We start from the raw sequence: 20,141 nt of genomic DNA on the forward strand, positions 1-20,141 counted from the left end.
CCCCATTTCTCCCCACTTCCTACTCCTGGTAACCACTATTTTATTCTCTGTTTCTACACATCTGACTTTTTTTTAGATTCCACATATATGTGAGATTATGCAGTATTTTTCTTTCTATGTCTGGCTTATTTCACTTAGTGAAATGCCTTCCAAGTTTATCCATATTGCAGCAAATGGCAAAAATCTCCTTTTTAAAGGCTGGATAATATTCCATCATACTTGTATATATAATACCACAATTTCTTCTTCCATTCATCTGTCAACAGACCCTTAGTTTGTTTCCCTATCTTAAGCCCATTCTCACAGTTGACGGGCCCTGCAAATTGGTGATCATGGTGTACAACAAAACTTTCCATAAACATTTTTAATCTATTGTTCTTTTCTTCCATCAGTTTATACCCATATGGTTCCAGTCCCACCTAACTTCAAAGAAAGGAAGGAAAACCTGGTTGGGAACAAGGTCATACAACAGCAGCTTTTTGTTTTGCTGTTTCCATTGAAGAGTAGCATCTCCTTTGCTTGAAGCTGCTGGAAGGCCTCTTTGTGCCAAAGAGCTGGGTGAAGCCATGGGGAGAGTCTGTTTTTACAGCTGTGCTGCACTCTAACTCCAGAGCCTTCCATTCCACTCCTTACACACTCAGTTCTCTGGCAAAGAGGGGAAGGATGTAAATGCTGCTCTCCCACATGTGTTCCCAGCTCATGTGTCTTCACCCAAGGGCCTCTGAAGCTCTGACTGTCAAGCGCTGTGAAGTAGCTGAGTCAAAACTGCAGGAAAGGTACTGTTTAGCATAACAGCAAGGACTATGGGGTAGGGGATGGGGTGTGGGGGAGGGTGGTCTGCAGGTGTGCCTTGATCTGTACAATGAGACCATTGACAAAACCCTGATGGATGGGACCACACGCTGGCCAGGGCCATCACCTCCTTTTAAGGGGAAAGAAACTGCTTTTCTCCTGTGTTCAGTGAACTAGATGGTCTCCAAAGATATCTCTAGTAGTTTTGACAGTCTTTGATTTTATGAAGATGTATAGTTATCAGATTTTTAAATGCACCATGGAAGCAGAGTTCTTTCTGAGTTTCACACAGTGCAAAGTGTTTTCTTTTGAACAGCCTTTCAAGTCAGGTATCCTTCTTCCCACTTTACAGATGAGGCTACAGAGGAAAAATAAGTTGTCAAAGCTCTCATGGCTAATAGGGAGCAGAAAGGGTGTCCTGGCATTAAGTGCCTGGGATAGGATGAAATTCCTTACAGTGTCTGTGACCCCACTGCAGGCTGAGCTGTGGCCACTTCCAAGGATTAACAGAAAACTAAAAATGGGCAGTCTGCCTTTAACACTCACCATGTGAGGGCAGTGGACCAACTGGCAGAGGCCTTTGGTTTGTAGAGAGGTTTGTACCACAGAATCTGTTGGTCTGGGATTCACTGGGATCTAAGGTTGCCATGGCTCATGTCATCAATTAGCAGTTGATTAGAAGAGCTGATGTTCTTCAATCAACAGCAGAGAGAACTAGAGGGCACTTTCTAAAAACAAGTGATGTCCAGCTCCTTACACTAGGGGAGGTGAAGGCCACAGCTCCTGAGAATATGTCTGTTGCCAGACCTGCCCTTGAGAGGACTTCTGCAACATGCTGCCTTTACTTCCCTTGAAGTTTGCACAGGACTAGCTGCATCTGCTGCTTATTTTGTAAACACAGACAAAAGGGGGGCCCCAAGGCTTCCTCCTCACTCTGCTGCCTTCCTGATAAACCCTGTGAGCCTGCAAAGACTCAGTTGCCCACTGGTATCTTTCTGGGCTCTTTTTTCCTCTCTCGACAAGGCCATGTAGAGTGGGGGTATTTCTGTAGATGGCCAATGCACAAACACCTCAGATATGTCCCAGTTATCTGGATTAAGGGTCCCCCAAACAATACTATCCCCCCACTAGGCAGGCTGATGAGTGAGGTCCAATGGGCAAATGCTGAATGGTATTATTCAACTAGTTTGTTTGTTGCAAAATTTAAGCAGGGGGCATGGGTCCAATGTCAATAGATTTTTTTTGGATGAATTTACCTTTTTTATGAGTTGGAAACTGTATTAGTCAGTTTTCTATTACTATGATGAAATACCCAAGGCTGTTTTTTTTTCCTCAAGTAAAGAAAAAAGGTTTATTTAGTTCCTAGTTCTGGAGGTTCAAGAGCAATTCTGCTCTGCTCTGGTGAAGTCCTCTATATAGATGGCCTCATAGTGGTAGAAGTGTGTGTGAGAAAGGAATCATGTGCTGAGACAAGAAGGAAGAGGGTAAGGAGGGCTAGCCTATTTTAGCCACTTGATCTCCTGAGAAGTAACCTTAATCCTTTCCAAAGGCAGTATTTCCAATAACCTACTCAACCTCCACTAAGCTCTACTTTAAAGGCCCCAAAACCTCTTAACATTGCTAGTCTGGGAACCATGCTTCCAACACATGAATTACTGAGGGTCAAACTATAGCCAAACCATAGTAGAGTTTATTTTGAAAATCATAAAATTCCATGCAAAGCAAGGTAAATACATCTATGAGCTAGAATCAGCTCTTAGTACCCCGAAATGACCTAACTCTACACTCTGCTTGTGTATATGCCCTGCTCTTGAAATTATTGCCACTCTCCTGCTTATTATGCTTAGCTGGCTAAGTGACAAGCCAGTCACAGAGGGTGATCTATTCTATTTATGTCAAATGGTCAAAGAAGCATCTACACAGAGACAGAAAGCAGATTAATGGTTGTGGAGGGCTGGAAAGAATGGGAAATGAGGTATTGTGCTAAAGGATATGAAGTTTCTTTGGGGGGGGCGTGATGAAAATGTCTGAAAACTGACTGTGAGGATGGCTGTGCAACTCTGTGAATGTATTGAAAACCACTGAGTTGGCTGGAGGCATGGCTCAAGTGGTAGAGTGCCTGCTTAGCAAGCCTGAAGCCCTGAGTTCAAATCCCAGTACCATAAAAAATCTGTACACTATACATGTATGGAATTATCACAATGATATCTCCTCATATTATTAAGGTATGCTAATTTAAAAACAAAATTTAAAAAGAAATAAAATTAAACCTATAATGCAAAAGTATCCCACTGAATTGTGTACTTTAGGTAGGTGACTTATATGGTATATAAACTCTATCTCAGTAAAGCTATTTGAAAAGGAATATTAAGGATAAAAAGAATACTTAAGTGAAGAACCAGATGAATAAAAAGTTAAACAAAGGTGGATGAGAAGGGGAAAAGAATGTTACATGAGTAGGTTACCTTCCTAATATTTTTTTCAGGGATACTCATTTCCTTCTGAGCAAGGACTGCTTTTAGAAGGCAAATTGTGATCGGGGGAAGTGATGGTTAATAACGAGAAGCGATGATTTTCATTCTTGGATGTGGACGTAGTCCTAAGCACTGACTTGTTTTGCTGAGTATTTTTATGCAGTGTTTTGAAGCGCAGGCAGCCTGTTAGTCTGTTTTTTGGCTTTATTTGTTTGTTTGGCTGGTTTGAGTTAGTAATGAGGATGCATTATGGCAAGGGACATTCATGACATCAGTACCAGCAGGGCTGCCAAAATTCTGCCAAGCTCCAGTGACTGGCCCCAGGCCTTGAAAAATTCAAATTGCAAAAGAGGAAGAGTGGAGGACTTGCTAGTTGGTGCTAAGTTTGGGGGAATTCTATGTTTAAAGGCCAAAGGTGAAAGTATTCTGGCAAGCAGTAGCATACTTCAATTGCAAGGACAATTTCAGCAGAGTTGAAATGCAGGCCATGCTTTGCCAGGTTCTCTGGGAAGAGGGGTCACAAATCAGATGCCGACAGGAGTCTGGCAGGTAAAGCACCAGAGCCTACTTGTTAAATGAGGGGCTTACTGTCCTATTGTCCACTTCCCATCTCCCAGGCAGCCTCCCCTCCATGCAGGCTGCTTGCTACTGGGTGGGGGAAGGGCCAGTGTTGCCAAAACAATCTTCTGCTTTTTCAAAGAAAGCTGAAGATATGGACTTTTAAATAGTGAAATCTTCTTTTTAAAATGTTGCCATCTAATTAGAATCTTAAAAGTGCAAGAACCTATCAAATGGGAGAAAATTATTTGCAAACCATATATCTGATAAGAGATTTTTTTCTCGAATAAAGAATGCTTACAACTCAATAGTAATAATAACAATAATAATTAGCTGCCCAATTTTATTTATTCTATTTTTTTTTATTGTTGTATTGGGGATACATTGTGGCATTTACAAAAGTTCTTACAATATATCAAATATATCATACTTGAACTTACCCCTCCATCATTCTTCTTTATCTCCCCTCATTCCTGGAAGAGTTTCGACAGGTATCATTTTTCCATTTACATACATGAGTACACAGCATTTGCACCATATTCACCCTCCCACGCCCTTTCCCCAGGTCCTCCCCCACACTGGTACCAACCCCTCAGGCAGGACCTGTTCTGTCCTTCTGTCCTTAGATTTTGTAAAAGGAAAAAAAAATGACATTTTTGTTTGTTTAAGATAGTTACACAGGGAGTTTCCTTGTGACATTTCCAAGTATATGTGTATTACAACCCAAATTAGTTCATCTCCTCTATTTTTCTTCTTTCTACCTTAGTCTCTTTCTTATGGAACCACTCAATTTTAAAATGGGAAAAGGATCTTAATAGACATGCCTTCCTCTGAAGATACACAAATGGTCAATAAGCCCTTGAAGAGATGCTCTATGTCATTACCACCAGGGAAATGGAAGTCAAAACCAAGTGAGATAGTACTTCACACACACTAGCATGGCTAGACTCACAAAGAAAGACAATAACAAGGATTGAAGAAACTGGACCCTCACACACAGCTGGTGGGAATGTGAAGTGGTTTAGTCACTTTGGAAAACAGTACAACAGTCCCTTAAAGGATTATCCATAAAGTGACCATGTGACTCAGCATTTTGCCCCCTAGGTATCTACTTAAGATAAATGAAAACATATGTTCACATAAAAACTCGTTCATGAAAGTTCCATACCAGAGTTATTCTCAGCATTCAAAAAATGAAAAAAAATCCCAAATGTTCATCAACTAATGAAAGGATAAGACTCTACTGCATGGAATATTATTTTGTATGTTTGGCAGTAAAAAGAAATCAGGTACTGACACATTCCACAACATGAATAAACCCTGAAAACACCATACTAAGTAAGAGAGGCCAAAACTCCCATACGTTACGTGATATCATTTATATGAAATGCCCAGAAGAGGCAATCTATAGGGACAGAAAGTAGGTTAGTGGTTGCCGAGGGTATGGATGATGTGGGGAGGAAGGTGGAAAGTGACTAAAGGTTATAGATTTCTTTTTGAGGTAGAGAAAATGGTCTAAAATTGCTTGTGGTGATGGCGGCACAATTATGTGAATATGCTAAAATCATTGAGTTGCACATTGTAAATGGGCTAATTGTATGGTATGTGAATTATTTGTCAGTAAAGCTGCTACAAAAGGATACAGTGGGGACCACACAGAACCTGTCATCTAGACTGCCAGCTTCAAGTTCTCTGCATAGGTCTTGACTGCTACATAGTAGGTTTGGAAAGGGGACCATCACACCGACCCCTTAGGAAACCAAAGAAAAGCTATACATGGCAGATCTGGGGCCAGAACTTGTCTCTTGACCTTGACCTCTAGGGCTTGCTAACTCTATCCAAAGTATAGTTTTCAAGACATAACCAGGAAGGAATTACAAGAACAGCTGGATACACTCTCTTCTCTTTCCCACATTTTGCAAAGGTCCTCAGTAAGTTTCTCAAGTTGGGAATGAAATATGGCAAAAAGGAATACTCCTTAAAGGAAGAGACAGGTCTAGTTCTTCCCTGAGTCTCTTTTCCTACAGCATGAAGGGTCCATGTGTTCCAGGGAGCACTTACTCTGTATGTTTATGATTCACTTACACTTAGCTCACCAATATGTTGTTTGTGTAAGAATCATTTGAAGTCCAAGAAACCCTGTGGGCCTCTTAAAGGTTTAAAAAGGTTTTTTTTTTTTTTTTTTTGGTTTGAACCAGAGAACTGATCTTTGCCAAAAGCAAATGGAACTTAGATGTCAAAAGGTCTGAGTTCAGTTTTCATTGAATACAAAGGGTGAGTAGATTCTGAACAGAGCCAAATGCATTCTCCCACCCTTAATTTACAGTACTTTGTTTTGGCAGACTACAATCTGAAAGTTGGCTTTCTTCTCCCATTCTTCTGTAGGGTGTAACCACAAGTCTATCTTTTAGTCAACTTTACAAAAAAAAAAAGGCCATATCATAACAATTTACGTGAGCCTCACTCTTCACTGCTGTTACAATTATCAATTTTATTAGAACAAACTGAAAATGCTTGAACAGGTTAAACTCTCTTCTGAAGCTGTAATTTTGATTTGCTACAAGAATTTTTTCTTCTTCTTTTTTTTTCTTCCAGATGTCTGTGGGAAGTAAATGGTGAGGCCATCAACCAGTTACCAACTTGAAACCTGGAGGACACTTACTGGTTGGTGTGTTCAGATTTGTAAGGTGCAACAGAGTCCATTGACTCCCAAGGATTAGTGATTTCTTTCTTTTTTTTTCTTTTCTGAAATAGGGTCTTGCTATGTAGTCTAGGATGGCCTGAAGCTTTCAATCCTCATATCATCTTCTTGAGTGCTGGGGTTACAGTTGTCACCACCACTCTGAACCTTATTTTCTTTTTTGATGAAAGGCAATCTTGGGTTTGACTCGAAGCACAGAAAAAGAAAAAAAAAAAAAAACAGAAAGAAATGGGGCAAGAAAAGCACTGCTAAGATTTTTTTTGGAACACTTCTTTTATTCTCCAAAAAGTATATCTATAGCAATATATGTCTTAAATCTCTATCTACATTTTTATAACAATGGGATATTATATTTTATAAGCTACCTCTTCCATTTGTTAGTTACTATCTATACAAATAAAGTCATAATTACTCATGCATAAAATTCAATTGTACGTATGATTATTTAAATGATTCAGTAAGGAGTCTTTTGATTGTAAATGACAGAAAACCCATGTCAAACTGACTTAAACACAAAAGGGAATTTTTTGGCTGACATTTGAAAAGTCCAGTGGGAAACCTGGTCTAAGGTACAGCAGGATTCGGGGCTCAGATAATGTGATGAGGTCTGTTTCTTTCCTCTGTCTGCTCTGCTGTCTCTGGGTCACTCACATGCTTCAGACAGAGGTGGCAGTTTTAAAGCACCTGCTCCAGGCTCTTGCCTGGGGAAGAAGAGCAAGCTCTTGTTCTAGTACTTAGAATGAAAACCTCATTGCATTGCACTGATCCCACAGCAATCTCTGAGCCCATCACTATAGCTTGCACCTCAGAATTCAAGCATGTCACTAGGACAACATAGCCTGAGAATGAAGGAGGACAGGAGGGAAAGTTGGGCTCTGAGGATATAGTTAAAAGAAGTAGAACGAATGAAAGTTGGGTGGTCAAAATAACAGGTCTACCATCTAGACACGGGCTTAAGAACTCATTTTGTATTCGTTTCCCAGATCTAACTGGGTGGTCTAAAATATAGAAACTTTATTGTCTCACAGTTTTGGAGGCTGGAAGTCCAAGATCAAGGTATCTGCAGAGATGCTTTCTTCTGAGAGCTAGGAGGAAGAATCTGTTCCATGCCTTGTTCCTAATCTTCTGGTGGCTTTTTGTTTTGGGCAATCTTTGGTGTTCCTTGGCCTGTGGATAGATCACCCTGATCTTTGCCTTCGTGTTTATATGGCATTCTCCTTGTATGATGTGTCCAAATTTTTTCTTTCTCTTTTGTGGTTGGGGTTTGAACTCAGCGCCTCATGCTTGCTAGGTGGGTACTCTATCACTTAGCCTCAAATTTCCTTTTTTGAAAATAGGAACATTGAGTAAGCACCTACCCTGCTCCAGTGTGACCTTATTTTAATTAATTGCACATGCAATGACTTTGTTTCCAAATACGGTCACATCTAAGGTACTGGAGGTTAGGGTTTGAATGTCTGAATTTGTGGCCTCACAATTTGACACACCATGTTTCCACCTTTAATATTTCTACTTGCATCTAAGACCCATCCAGGCCGAGTTCAAATGCTGAAATCGGTTGCCTCCCTCTTTCTGCTGTGTAGCTGGAGGGTTGGTTGAAGGCATACTAAACCTCCTGGTTTAGTATGTGGGAGCTAAGAATCCATCCTGCTGCCTTCACACACATCGCAGTCTCACACTTAAGAGCTCAAGGACTTTGGGCCACCTCAGTCTCCTCAACCAGTAACATAAGGACAATGGTCCTTACTCACTGGGTTGCTTTGGGCTACACTCACAGTGCTCAGTGTATCCCATGTGCTCAAAAATGTGAGGACTGCAGCGTCAGGAGAACCAGCCTTAACCCCTAAGGTTTTCCCTCTGTAATGGAATTCCCTTCAACTTCTCCCTGACGTCAAGAGCAGGAAGGGGGCTTGATTATCCAGCAAACAGGAATACCAAGTGCTTCTCTTTCTGCCCTAAAGCCAATCACATAAATTCTGAGCCAACTCTTCTCCGAGGCAATATGATTTTATGAAATCCTTCTCTCCTTCAGGCGTTACTTCTCTCTTTTTGGTATCGTAAGTTTTCTGTCTTTTCACTTGATCTTTCCCTACATTTTTCAGATGTGGGCTGTGTCCAGTATTTTGTTTACAGTCTCTCTCTTTTTGGTTCCATCACTTTGGGGAAATGGAACAGTTGTTCTGGTACACCACATCTTTGATTCTTTCATAGTTTCAGTGTTTTTTGAATACTCACTAGAACTTTAAATTCTTGCAGGCAGCAGAACCCATTTGTCACAGATGCGTTAGGCCTTCAGCCAGGTCAATGCAGGACGAGGTGCAGATTATCTTTTGAAAATCTGGTCACTTTCATTTAGTGCCAGGTGCTGTTTTAAGCATCGGGTACATAACAGTGAACAAGATAGTCACTGTTCCTGATCTTGAAGAGTGTACATTCTAGGGACATTCGTTCTCACAGAAAATATATGAGAACTTACTAAATGTTAGATATTGTTCATCATTAAATAAGACAGAAACAATTCCTGCACTGATAACTATGGCGTGTGTGTGTGTGTGTGTGTGTGTGTGTATGTAGGGTAGAGAGAAAGGGAGCAGAATGCAATATTTATTTTTTTTAAATCATGTTTAAAAGAGCTAAGTGCTATGAAAAAAAAATGGAGCAGGCTAAGGGGACTTGAGCATGTCAGAGGAAGTTTACAATTTTAAATAGAGTGATCAGAGTTGGTCTTAGGAAAATGAACCTGTATATTTGGGGGAAGAGCAAATCCAGAAGCCTGGGGCATGAGCATGCCCAGCTGTTTCAAATATAGTAAGGAGGCCAGTTTAATTGGAGTAGAAAAGGTGGGGACAGTAGAAATAAGGTGGAGGAGATCTACAGGTAGAGCCTTCATCCCCTGTGAGATGGGGAACTACTGGAAAGTGCTCAGCAGTGCTGGGCGCCAATGACTCAGGCCTGTAATCCTAGCGACTCTGGAGGCAGAGATCCAGAGGATCGTGGCCCAAGGCAGCACGGGCAAATAGTACATGAGACCCTATCTCAAAAAAAAAAAAAAAAAAAAACCAAAAAAAACCCCTTTACAAAAAAAGGCTGGCGGTGGAGTGGTTCAAGGTGTAGGTCCTGAGTTCAAGCCCCAGTACTTAAAAGAAAAAGTGCTAAGCAGAGAAGTGACCCCGATCTCAGACCTCAAAAGATTGATCTTAGACTGTGCAGGTATAGTCACACAGGTGAGTCAGTAAGATGCACACCAGATGGGTAACAGGAGGAAGGAGAGTGAGAAGCGGTCAGATTAATATATTTTGAAGACAAGGCCAACAGGATTTTTGGGTAGATGGGACATGGGGCAGGGATGATTCCGGTTTTGGACTTAAAGAATGGAACAGCCAGTAATTGAGATGGTGGAGGCTGCTTGTTGGAGGACATTCTTGTTTTGGTGTATTGGGTCTGGAGCTCCATTTGTACTGGTTAACTTTGAAGGGCCTAGCAGTTATCCAAAAGGAGTGGGCAGCTGGATTTTGAAGCTTTCTGAAGAAATGATTTTGGGACATCTATAATGCCTCAGCAAGTGAGACTCTGCTCCAAACCTCGAAGAACTCCTATCTTGGTTGGACCAGAACTGGCCGTGTACCCCTCCTCTTAGCTGCCCAGAAGGCAGGGTCATCCCCAGGAGGGCGCCGCAACCCCTTTAGCCTGCAAAGCTCTTCGCTTTCTTTTTGGAAATGGGGAGAAAAATGAACAGAAATGATGGTACTCCGCAGCACGGCGTCCTCTTCCTAACTCGCAGCAGAGAGGCACCTCCCGCTCGATGCAGATGCGGGTTGGGTCCCTGGACTCGGGTGGCTACGGCGAGGATTCAAAGAGGCCCCGCCCGGCGGGTGGGCGGGGCCGTGGCGTGAGCGCGCCACAGAGGGGGGTGTGGCCGGCCCTACGTACGCTGCTGCCGGGCTGCTCGCGCACCTCCCTTCTTCCTGCCTTTCCGGGTGATCAGCTGGTCTGCGCTCCCCTGACGTGGGCCGGGGCACGTCACCGCCGAATGGCAGCCTCCAGAAAGTCACCGCGAGTAAGGTGAGAGGACTCTGCCGGGAAGCCGGCATCCGAGCAAGGCGCAGCCGCCTTGTCCGGACGCGTGTGCTGCACCCCGGGAGGGCAGGGACAAGCGGGTGAGGAGCACTGGGCCTGCCGCGGTCAGGTGAGGGCCGGAGCTGGCTGGACCCCCAGCCAGGGACAGAGCCATGCAGCCGGGCAGGATCCTGTTCGTTTCCGGCCGGGCTATGGGCACCCCGAGGTAGCCTGAGCCGGTACCGAGACGAGTGTGCCAAAGGACCTGCGGCGCTGGGCTGGAGGGCATGGCGACAGTCACCGAGCCCCGGGCCCCCTGGGAAGGCCCCGCAGCAGCAGGAAGTTGGCCCTTGTTGGGTCCTCCCCGGATACCGGGAGGTGGGCGAGCCCCGCCCTAACCCTTCTTCCAGGGCAATCTAATATTCAAGTTACAACCCTGACAATTTATATACCTGCATTTCGCCTTACTTCACAACCACAAAGACACGCAGCCATGGGGCCCTCTCCACCCAAGTGGTTTCAGAGTCTGTATTAGGGAATATTTTGGCATAATCTTCAGTGATATTTCATCAGTATCCTGCCCTGGGTTTTCCTTGGGCATTGGGAAATAAGGACAATCCCCTGGCCTTAGATTAAACGTCCCAACACCCTGGGAACACTTAATCAGAGCACCCCCACAAAGTGGGAGACCAAGAGAAATGATTAAAGTTCACAAAGGCCAAAATTCAAACTTTGGCGATCCACAGGCTGTCACTCACCCTCTAAGACCTGTTGAGACTTAAATGAACTCATTAGCAACATGGCCAGGCCTACTTGCTGAATTCAGACCAGGTCAGGTATGAAGCCCACCTTCCCCTGGATTTGGCCTTGCCACAACACGATAGGGGTGGGCAAAGATCCACACCCGCACTGTGGAAGGGTGTGTGGGCAAATTTCCATGTGGAAAGAGCTTTCTGTAAGTTAGGTGTTAGAAATGGGGTCAGACAAGTGAATTATGATGAGTTAGGCTGTAGGCTGAGAAAAAGTCTTTGAGGACCTTTGCTAGATCCATGGAATCTCAATATTTTGGGGGCAGAAGGGTCTTTGAACATCAGCTGGTAGGCTGAGAAAGGGAGGCCTTTTTCCCCAGGTACCCTCCTGAAGGTTGAATTTCAGTGCAATCTGCTGTAGAAGTGAGGACGTCTTTCAGTTTAGGGCATGGCAGCTGGGCTCAAATGCACTTAGATAAAGTAGGATTGGGCTAGTTTCTAGTGTGGCTGAAAGCAGAGCATCAATACTGGTATCAGACTTGGCCTCTCTTTTGCATCTCTTGGTTCTGATTTCTTCAGGCTTGGCTTCACTCTCATGCAGCCTTTCTCTTATGGCAGGTGATAAGAGTTGTAGGCTGACAGTCCCAGCAGAAACACTTCTCTTCCCATGGTCGGACTAGAAGTCCCAGGTCTCATTCTCACTGGACTGACTTGATTCTTCTGTCTGTCCCTGAACCAATCATGACCAGAGGACTGGATTGACCAGGCCTGGGTGTCAGAACCTGGTAGGTAAATGATTGATAGTCATCCCAACGCCTTGGACTGAAATGGGGGAGGGATGTTCTCAAATGGAAAACCACAGTGCTCGTCAAAAGAAGAGGGATGGATTCTGGGTAGGCAAAGAGCTTATTCTAACTTACCTTTGTCTCATCTCACGAGACATGATTGATTATATGAATTGAAATCTTGGTCCTTTTTTCTTTGAGACAGACTATGTAGCCCAGACTAGCCTTGAACATGCAAACGTTTTGCCTCAGCCTCCCAAGTGCTGGCATTACAAGGGTGCACCACACCCAGCTTTGGTCCTTGTTTTGCCCCATTTGAGCAGTAGGCATATATGATTCTCGTCATGGACTGAGGGTAGGGTTGGAGGTGGATACCTAGAATCCTGCTGGAATTTCTTTTAAAAAGAAAGGGAGAGAAATGTGTAGTTTTTAGTAGGTCTGCTCATAACCATCTTGTGCAAAGATTGAACAGGAGATGCATGTCTGCATGCTTCTTTCCTGTTACCCATCTTGTGGCTTGTCCTGACTTGGAAAAGGTATAGGCTGCAGAAGTCCTGGGAAGAGGAAGAAGTTGGGAGGTCTGGACTCTTTCTAATAATGTCACTAAATAGTGGTGAGGTTTAAGTGGGTCGTTTGATGCCTGCTTCTCAGTTTGTCTAGAGGAGGGAGTTGAGTTAGGTGGTCCCTGAGGTACACACTCTTAACTCTAACATTTAATGATAGTCTTGCTTTGACAGACAGCTTGCGAATGTGTCTATCAAAGTAGGTGAAGGGCGCATTGAGAATGTGTCTGTCAAAGTAAGTGAAGAGTAGATAGAGATCAAGATACAATAAGAGCAGGGCAACTGAATTGTTCAGATGCTTATGGCTCCTGCATCCTGACAGAGAGTAGAGGTGGTGATGCTTACCTTGAGAGTTAGCACTCAGTTGTCAGACTTGGTTTCTGGTCTCAGCTTTACAGCTACTGCGGTATGTGGTCTGTGGAAGTTATCTTTGCTTCTGTAAATTGAACAGATAGGTCTGCCTCTGGCTAACCTACCTCTCTAGTCCTGTGCTTGAACCAGCCATTCCAGTTTTTTCTCTTTCTCTCTTTCTCTCTCACTTGTTAGGAGACATCGTCACCTGAACAGTGGAGCTTTTGGTAAGTTAGATACTAGAAATGGGGTCAAGCAAGCGGATTATGATGAGTTAGGCTGTAGGTTGGTAGGAAGCTTTTGAGGACTTTTGGAGGGGATTGACTTCCTTCACTCACCATCTTATAAACTTACCCTGAAGTTATGGGAAATTGGGTGAGAATGTGACCTGAAGTGTGTCCAAGAAAAAGATATGTCTTTGTAAAATTTATAACAGCTTTATTGAGATGTACGGTACAATTCCTCTGTTAAAGTGTATAGTTTAATAGTTATTAGTATATTGCCTGAGTTGTACAACCATCACTGCAATTTGTTTTTAGGACATTTTCATCATCTCCTCCCCCTCAAAATAAATCTTTAGCCTTTAATAATCAGTCCTCATTTTCCCCAGTTTCCCCCTTGGACCTCGGCAACCACTAATCTACTCCCTGTCTGTATAGTTTTGCCTATTCTGATCATTGCATAGAAATGGAATCATGTACTATATAGTCTTTTTGTCATAGGTTTTTTTCTTAGCATGATGTTTTCAAGATTTACCTATGTTTCAAGTGTGACTTTTTTTCTTGTCAAGTAATATCACATTGTATGGATGAACCACTTTTATTTATCCATCATCATTTGGACATTTGGGTTGTTTTTACTTTTTGGCTGTTATAGATTATGCAGTTGTGAATATTTGTGTACAAGTTTTGTTCCTTCTTTTCTTTTTTTTTGGTGTGGTGCTGGGAATTAAACCAAGGGTCCTATAGATGCTAGGTAAGTACTCTTCCACTGAGCTACATCTGTAGCCCTGTTAACAAATTTTTATGAGGATATATGTTTTCAGTTTTCTTGAATATTTACCTAGGAGTGGTGTGGTATTGTGTGGGTTGGATGCTAACTCTGTTTAATCTTTTAAGGAACTATCAGACTGTTTTCCAATGCTACACCACCATTTTACATTTCTACCAGCAATGCTTGAAGATTCTAATTTTCCATACCCTCACCCACACTTGTTATTGTCTGTTTCTGAGTGGGCGCGAAGTGATATCATTGTGGTTTTGTTTTGCATTTCCCCAATGTTGAGCATTAGGGAGGATTGATGTGCATGGCCATTTGTATATCTTCATGAAGAAATGTCTATTCAGATCTTTTTCGCATTTTAAAATTAGGTTATGTATCTTTTTTTATTGTTGAGTTGTAATAGTTCTTTATATATTCTGGATATAGACTCTTAACAGATTTGCAAATATTTTCTGCCATGTATAGGTTTTCCTTCCACTTCATGATATTCTTTGAAACACAAAAGTTTAATTTTGATAAAATCCAGTGTCTATATATTCTTTTGTTGCTTGTGTTTTTGATATTATATCTTAAGAAATCAATGCCAAGTTCAAAGTCAGGAAGATTTATGCCTAGCTTTTAAGAGTTTTATAGCTTAGCGTCTGTATTTATGTTGTATTAATTTATTTATCTGTTTTGAGTTAAGGATCCAACTTAGTCCATTTGCAAATGGATATCCACTTGTTCCAGCAACATGTGTTAAAGAAACTTTCTTTTCCCATTGAATGGGTGCCAAGAGGCCCCCTTGTCAAAAATCTGTTGATAGTAAATTTGAGGGTTTATTCTGGCCTTTATGGTCTGTAAGTTTATCCTTATATAGTAACACAATGTCTTGATTACTGTGTTGCTTTTTTTTTTTTCCTGGTTCGAACTCAGGGCTTCACACTTGCTGGGTGAGAATGAGCCACATCTCAGCCTTTTTTGTTTTAGTTGTTTTTCTGATAGGGTCTCTTGGCCAGCCTCAGACCATGATCCTTCTACCCATGACCTCCTGTTTAAGTGGGATTACAGCTGTGCCACCTTGCCTGGATTACTATTTTTCTTCCTTGCTGGCCTCAAACCCATCTCTTGGAGTAGCTAGAATTGCAGGTGGGAGCCACCATGCCCAGCTGAACCAGTCTATAATGAAGATAAGCTTTTCTCTATGTTGTAGCCCAGCCTGGCCTCCAACTTGTGATCCTCCTGCCTCCAGTGGATCATAGGCATGTGTCATCATGCCCAGCTGAAGATAAGATATTAACAAAAGATAAAACACACAAGATGTGAGCCACCAACAGGGAGAGGCAGCAGATTAGCAAACATGAACATTTCTATCCCAAATGGAAAGTCTGAAAGGAATTATAAAATGAGGGCCTAAAATGATTGAATTAATAAAAGACACCAGAGTGAAAGAATGGGAATCATAAAGAAAAATAGACAGATGTGAAATAGAACCAAATCGAATGTGTACAGTCATTGAAAATAAAATCTTAGCCTACTTATAAGGTGATCAGACGTAATTGGAGAGAATTCATGAAGTGGAAGCTAGATCCTGCCATAGTGATGGTTGATGGTTGATACCTATAAGTTTTATCTGAAACTTTTTTTTGGTGGTTCTGGGGTTTGGACTCAGGACTTTCTGCTTGTAAAGCAGACACTCTTCTGTTTGAGCCACACCTCAAGTTCATTTTTGCTCTGGTTATTTTGGAAATGGGATCTCATGAACTAGTTGCCTGGGCTGCCTTTGAACCACGATCTTCCCTATCTCAGCCTCCCAAATTGCTAGGATTACCAGCATGAGCCACTGGCACATGGCTAAAACTTTTATTTATTCTACCATTGATACTGGGGTGAGAGTTCTTCTGACTCACAGAAGAAAACTGCCAAGTCAAGTCGATGCATTTTTTTGCCTTGCCACGTTTACTATGGTCAAAGTCTGCAACTTCCTGCTCTCTGTCTTTTTAAGGACAAGTCACCAGGATTTTCACCTGAGAAATTTAAGAATAATTGAACCTAACGAGGTGACACCCTCAGGAGACACAGGTGTGGAAACAGGTAATAATTTTGCTTATAAATTAGATGAAACATCTCAAGAGGATTTTAGGTCTCCCCATCCTGACTCCAAATTGAGTGAGAAGAAGGAGTAAGGGATTAGTAGTTGATCATGGCTGAGGAGAGGAACTGGGAATTAAAAATCTTTTTGTTCTTTGGCTCCCTGGATGGTTGGTTACTGTTTTTATGTATTTACTACCTTATTTTTAAGGTAGTAAGTCAGAGAATTACAGTTTTTTGTACTTCCCATTCTTGTGGGGGTGAGTGGATGGTGGTGATGGTGGTAGAGATAGATTATTATTGAAAAGGTACTATTGTAGTTCTTCTAATTATGTCCTTTGATCTAGTCCCTTATTGATTACCTTAGAAATTAGCTTTCAACCTTTTGTCAGATTCTGAAATGAGAAATACATTATTGTGCTTTATAAATTGAGTGTGTGTTTAGGAAAAATCTCAGGAAAAAAATTTGGGACAGTTTTTTTCCCCCAGAATTTGTTAGTTTTCCGATGAGTTGCCAGAAACCTGAATTCTGAAAAGTGGTGTATTACTGTAGTTCTATCCCAGGTAAGCCAGTGTTTTTCTATGGACCACCTGGTAGAACCACAGTGTTTCCTTTTTTGCTGAATGAAAGTTGATCCCTTAAAGTGCATAAGAAACCTCCCTTTAGAATGGCAGTGCTATTAGTATATGCAATTTTAGCTCATTTAAAAAAAGTTGTATCAAGCACATTTGGGCCATAGTAGAAAGTAGGAGAGGAAGGAGGAAGAAAAGAAAGGGAAAAAGGAATAGAATCATGAAAGTTAGAGTTGGAAAAGAACTTCTCTTTTTATTATATATGAAGAAATAAAGTTTCAGGGAGTGTCATTTTTCTGAGGTTGCAGATGCCAGCTGGGGACTGGTGCCCATATGTTTTGATTGTTCTGGTTTTAGAATGCTCTAATCCTCTTTAAGTTCTCTAGATAATATGTTGATAATGGGGTATGGACTTGAGAACTGAGCCTTCCTTCCTGATGATCCAGCTGACTTGGGCAATTACTTAACTGCTTTTAACTCTGTTCCTTTAAATGGAAATAGTGAAACCTCCCTTGGAGTATTGTTGTGAGCATTAACCACTAATGTATGTGAAGCCCTCAGCCCTCCCTAAACTGTGCAGCAGAGAAACAAACTGCCACCTCTAGAGCTATTGATGCTGGAAGAGCATCTGTGCATGTGTTAAGATGCCGAAATTGGAGTAAATCAGCCCTTTCTATTATAGCAAGATGGGTGGGAATCCCAGCTGGTGCTTCAGATCCAGATTCAAATATTTCTTGAGCTCCTACATGTGTTACCCGCTACACACAGTACTTTCACACACATTATTATGTTTTAACTCTAGCTACCCAATGAGGTAAATAGGGTATACTTTCATGTGCAAGCAGTGAAAAAGAGTGATAAAGGCTGAAGGTTTGGGAACTTACTTCGAAAAGCAGATCCACATACATGCAAAAGACTTTTCCATAGTCATTCTTTTTAAGATACAATTTAAAAATACCTGGCAGTGTATGGGCTAATGTTATATCATGGACTAGGCCTATCCATGGCTTTCCACTTTTCTGCACATCCTGTTTAGCTCTTGGCTGCTACTACCATTTCTGAAAAATAAGAGGATGTGAGATGAGCAGATGTTGTAATATGACATCTTTCTTAAGTTCCTAACTTTCTTCTTTCACTGCAGATTTATTACAGTTTGTTATGTGGGTCTGAAAAGGTCATTGACACAAACTTGTGACATTCATTTAGCCATTTCAGAGAGCATAGGTATGCAGCAGATGCTGGGTTAGATACAAGGATACACAAATGATGTGGTCTCTGTTCTAGGGAGAGGCAGTATACACGTTACACTGTTTTTCAGATTGTATTTATGTTAATTGTGTATCTAGCTCTAATAATTGCACATACTTACATAACATTTATTATGTGCCAGGCACCTAAATGCTTTATATGGAGTAACTAATTTAATCTTCTTAAAAATTACCTTACAGAGGTCATATCCATGTTTTTCCCCTCCTCCTCTTTGCTGCCTTTTCAACTGCTGCCACCTCAACGGCTGAGGGTTATAATTGTCCCCATTTTGCTCTTTCCTCAGCTCTAGCTGCTTACTCATTGAGTCAGTCCCTTTTAAGACCTGTGGTTTTTGTGGCTACAGTTGCCCTAACCACCATTGCCCATTGTATTCACCTCAGTGGGAGCTGTCTGTATTGCCACAGACCATCACCTCTACCAATGGCCTGTTGCTGTCTTCTCTTGCACCTACTGTTGTTGCCACTACCTTTTATCATACCCTGACATTGGTTTTATATTGGGAGTTTCTTCATAATATCTAATAGAAGTGACAAATAACTGGCTACATTTCACCAAGGATACCAGTCAAATGTGATGGACTTGAAGGATGAGAAGAAAGGAAAAAGGGAGTGTTGAGAGAGAGATGATAGGGGCAGGTGACATTGTGGAGGGTAGTAAATACAGCACTGTAGTAGAGACAGGCTGATGATGCTGATGATTCTGAGAAGGCCTAATATTGCCAGTCAAGATGAGGAATATGTAGTAATGGATAGGAGGGGGTGATGAAGGTCAGAATGTAGTGATGAGGATGCAAGTTTCAGTGAAGCAGAATATGTCTTTGACCAGGTCCACTTTACCTTTGATGGTTGTCAGTTTGCAGTTGAGGATTTATGCTTATCATTGGTTGTATTAACTTTATTGATGAGGTTAGAGACTGATGATGTTAATACATATGACAAGTCAGCACTGTAAACATCAAGTTGGTTCCATCAAAATTCTGAAGTTAGAATGTGCCTAAATTAGAAGCCACACTCTGTAAGGAAATTAATAATCTTGAAAGTATGTTGGACTTTATCAGATATTTGCTTTTTAAAAATCTGCATGCCAAGGCTGCACTCCAGACCAATTAAATCAGAAGTTCCGCAGGTGGTTCTAATGTGCAGCCAAGGTTGAACTGTTGCTCCAAAGGAAGTTTTTATTTTTGTCTGTCTTTTCAAATGTTAATCTAGCCAGGCATGGAGTATATGCCTGAAGTCCTAGCTACTCTGCTGAGGCAGTAAGATTACTTGAACCCAGGAGTTGGAGATTAGCTTGGGCAACATAGTAAGACCTTGGTTAGGAAGGCAGAAGTTCACTTGTTCAGAAATATAGTTCACAAGAATAGTAAATCTATTTTGAAACTCTTGAAAGATATCAGATGCTGCTACTCTTATGAGCAAGCTTCATATTGGATCATATGTTGGATCATATGTTGACATATAAACCAGATCAGACCAGATACTGCTGACCTCTCTTCCTCTGATAGATGAAAAGTTATAGGCTCAATAGATTAAATAAAAGGAAAAAATAGTAGTATTCAGAGGTAGCTGAAATGCAAGGAAAATGGATTGATTCACCAACAGTTCAGTGACTTTTTGAATACTTCTGACCTTATGAGACTCCTCAGGTAGAGCCCTGGCCTGCTGCTGGAGTTGTCCTTGGTGTAGATAATGAATGGGACACTTGTTCAAGGAGTCCTGTGATTCATACAGTACCTCATAAGGGAGTCTATTGGAGATAACCATAACAACTCAGGTATAAAAACCCAAGGTGCTGGTGGTGATGAACAGGAAGAAGCAATGAAAATGTTGGAGAAGAACCAAGAAAAGGGATCCATCCTGAGCAGAGTGTAAGCCACAGTTAGTCAGCATGTCAACCCTTGAAGATGATCTTACTATAATTGCCTCATTAGAACTCTCCATGAGGCATTGTGCATTAGAATGTTTTTGGTTAAATAAAATCTTTTCTTATTTGTTTAAAAATTGAGTAGGCAAAATCCAAAGCAGTTGCAGTACCAAATTTTGGCAAGGATATGAAGCAACAGGAAGTCTTATTCATTGCTGGTGGAAGTGTAGAATAATACAGCCATTTTGGAAGACAGTTCCTTACTAAACTACATAAACCATTACCATCCAATCCAGCAGTCACACTCCTTGATATTTACTCAAATGACTTAAAAT

At 41.7% G+C, this 20,141-nt stretch overlaps 1 protein-coding gene across 5 annotated transcripts in view; it reads left to right on the top strand.

Moving 5' to 3' along the window:
- The first annotated feature begins 10,457 nt into the window (after window positions 1-10,457).
- The window catches only part of Xpnpep1 (X-prolyl aminopeptidase 1), a 52,043-nt gene continuing 42,359 nt past the window's right edge, over window positions 10,458-20,141 (top strand). Inside the window, exons 1-3 of one of the 5 annotated variants that reach the window (XM_020183113.2) lie at window positions 10,469-10,587; window positions 11,949-12,115; window positions 16,016-16,104. Coding sequence is in view for 1 of the 5 variants with exons in the window: in XM_020183112.2 (XP_020038701.1) it covers window positions 10,556-10,587; window positions 16,016-16,104 (121 nt within the window). In the remaining 4 variants the exon portion in view is untranslated. The other 4 variants (XM_020183112.2, XM_074078342.1, XM_020183117.2 and 1 more) reach the window with 4 other exon arrangements.

The sequence above is a fragment of the Castor canadensis genome, chromosome 7, assembly GCF_047511655.1.
Source record: "Castor canadensis chromosome 7, mCasCan1.hap1v2, whole genome shotgun sequence".
Lineage (NCBI taxonomy): Eukaryota > Metazoa > Chordata > Mammalia > Rodentia > Castoridae > Castor > Castor canadensis.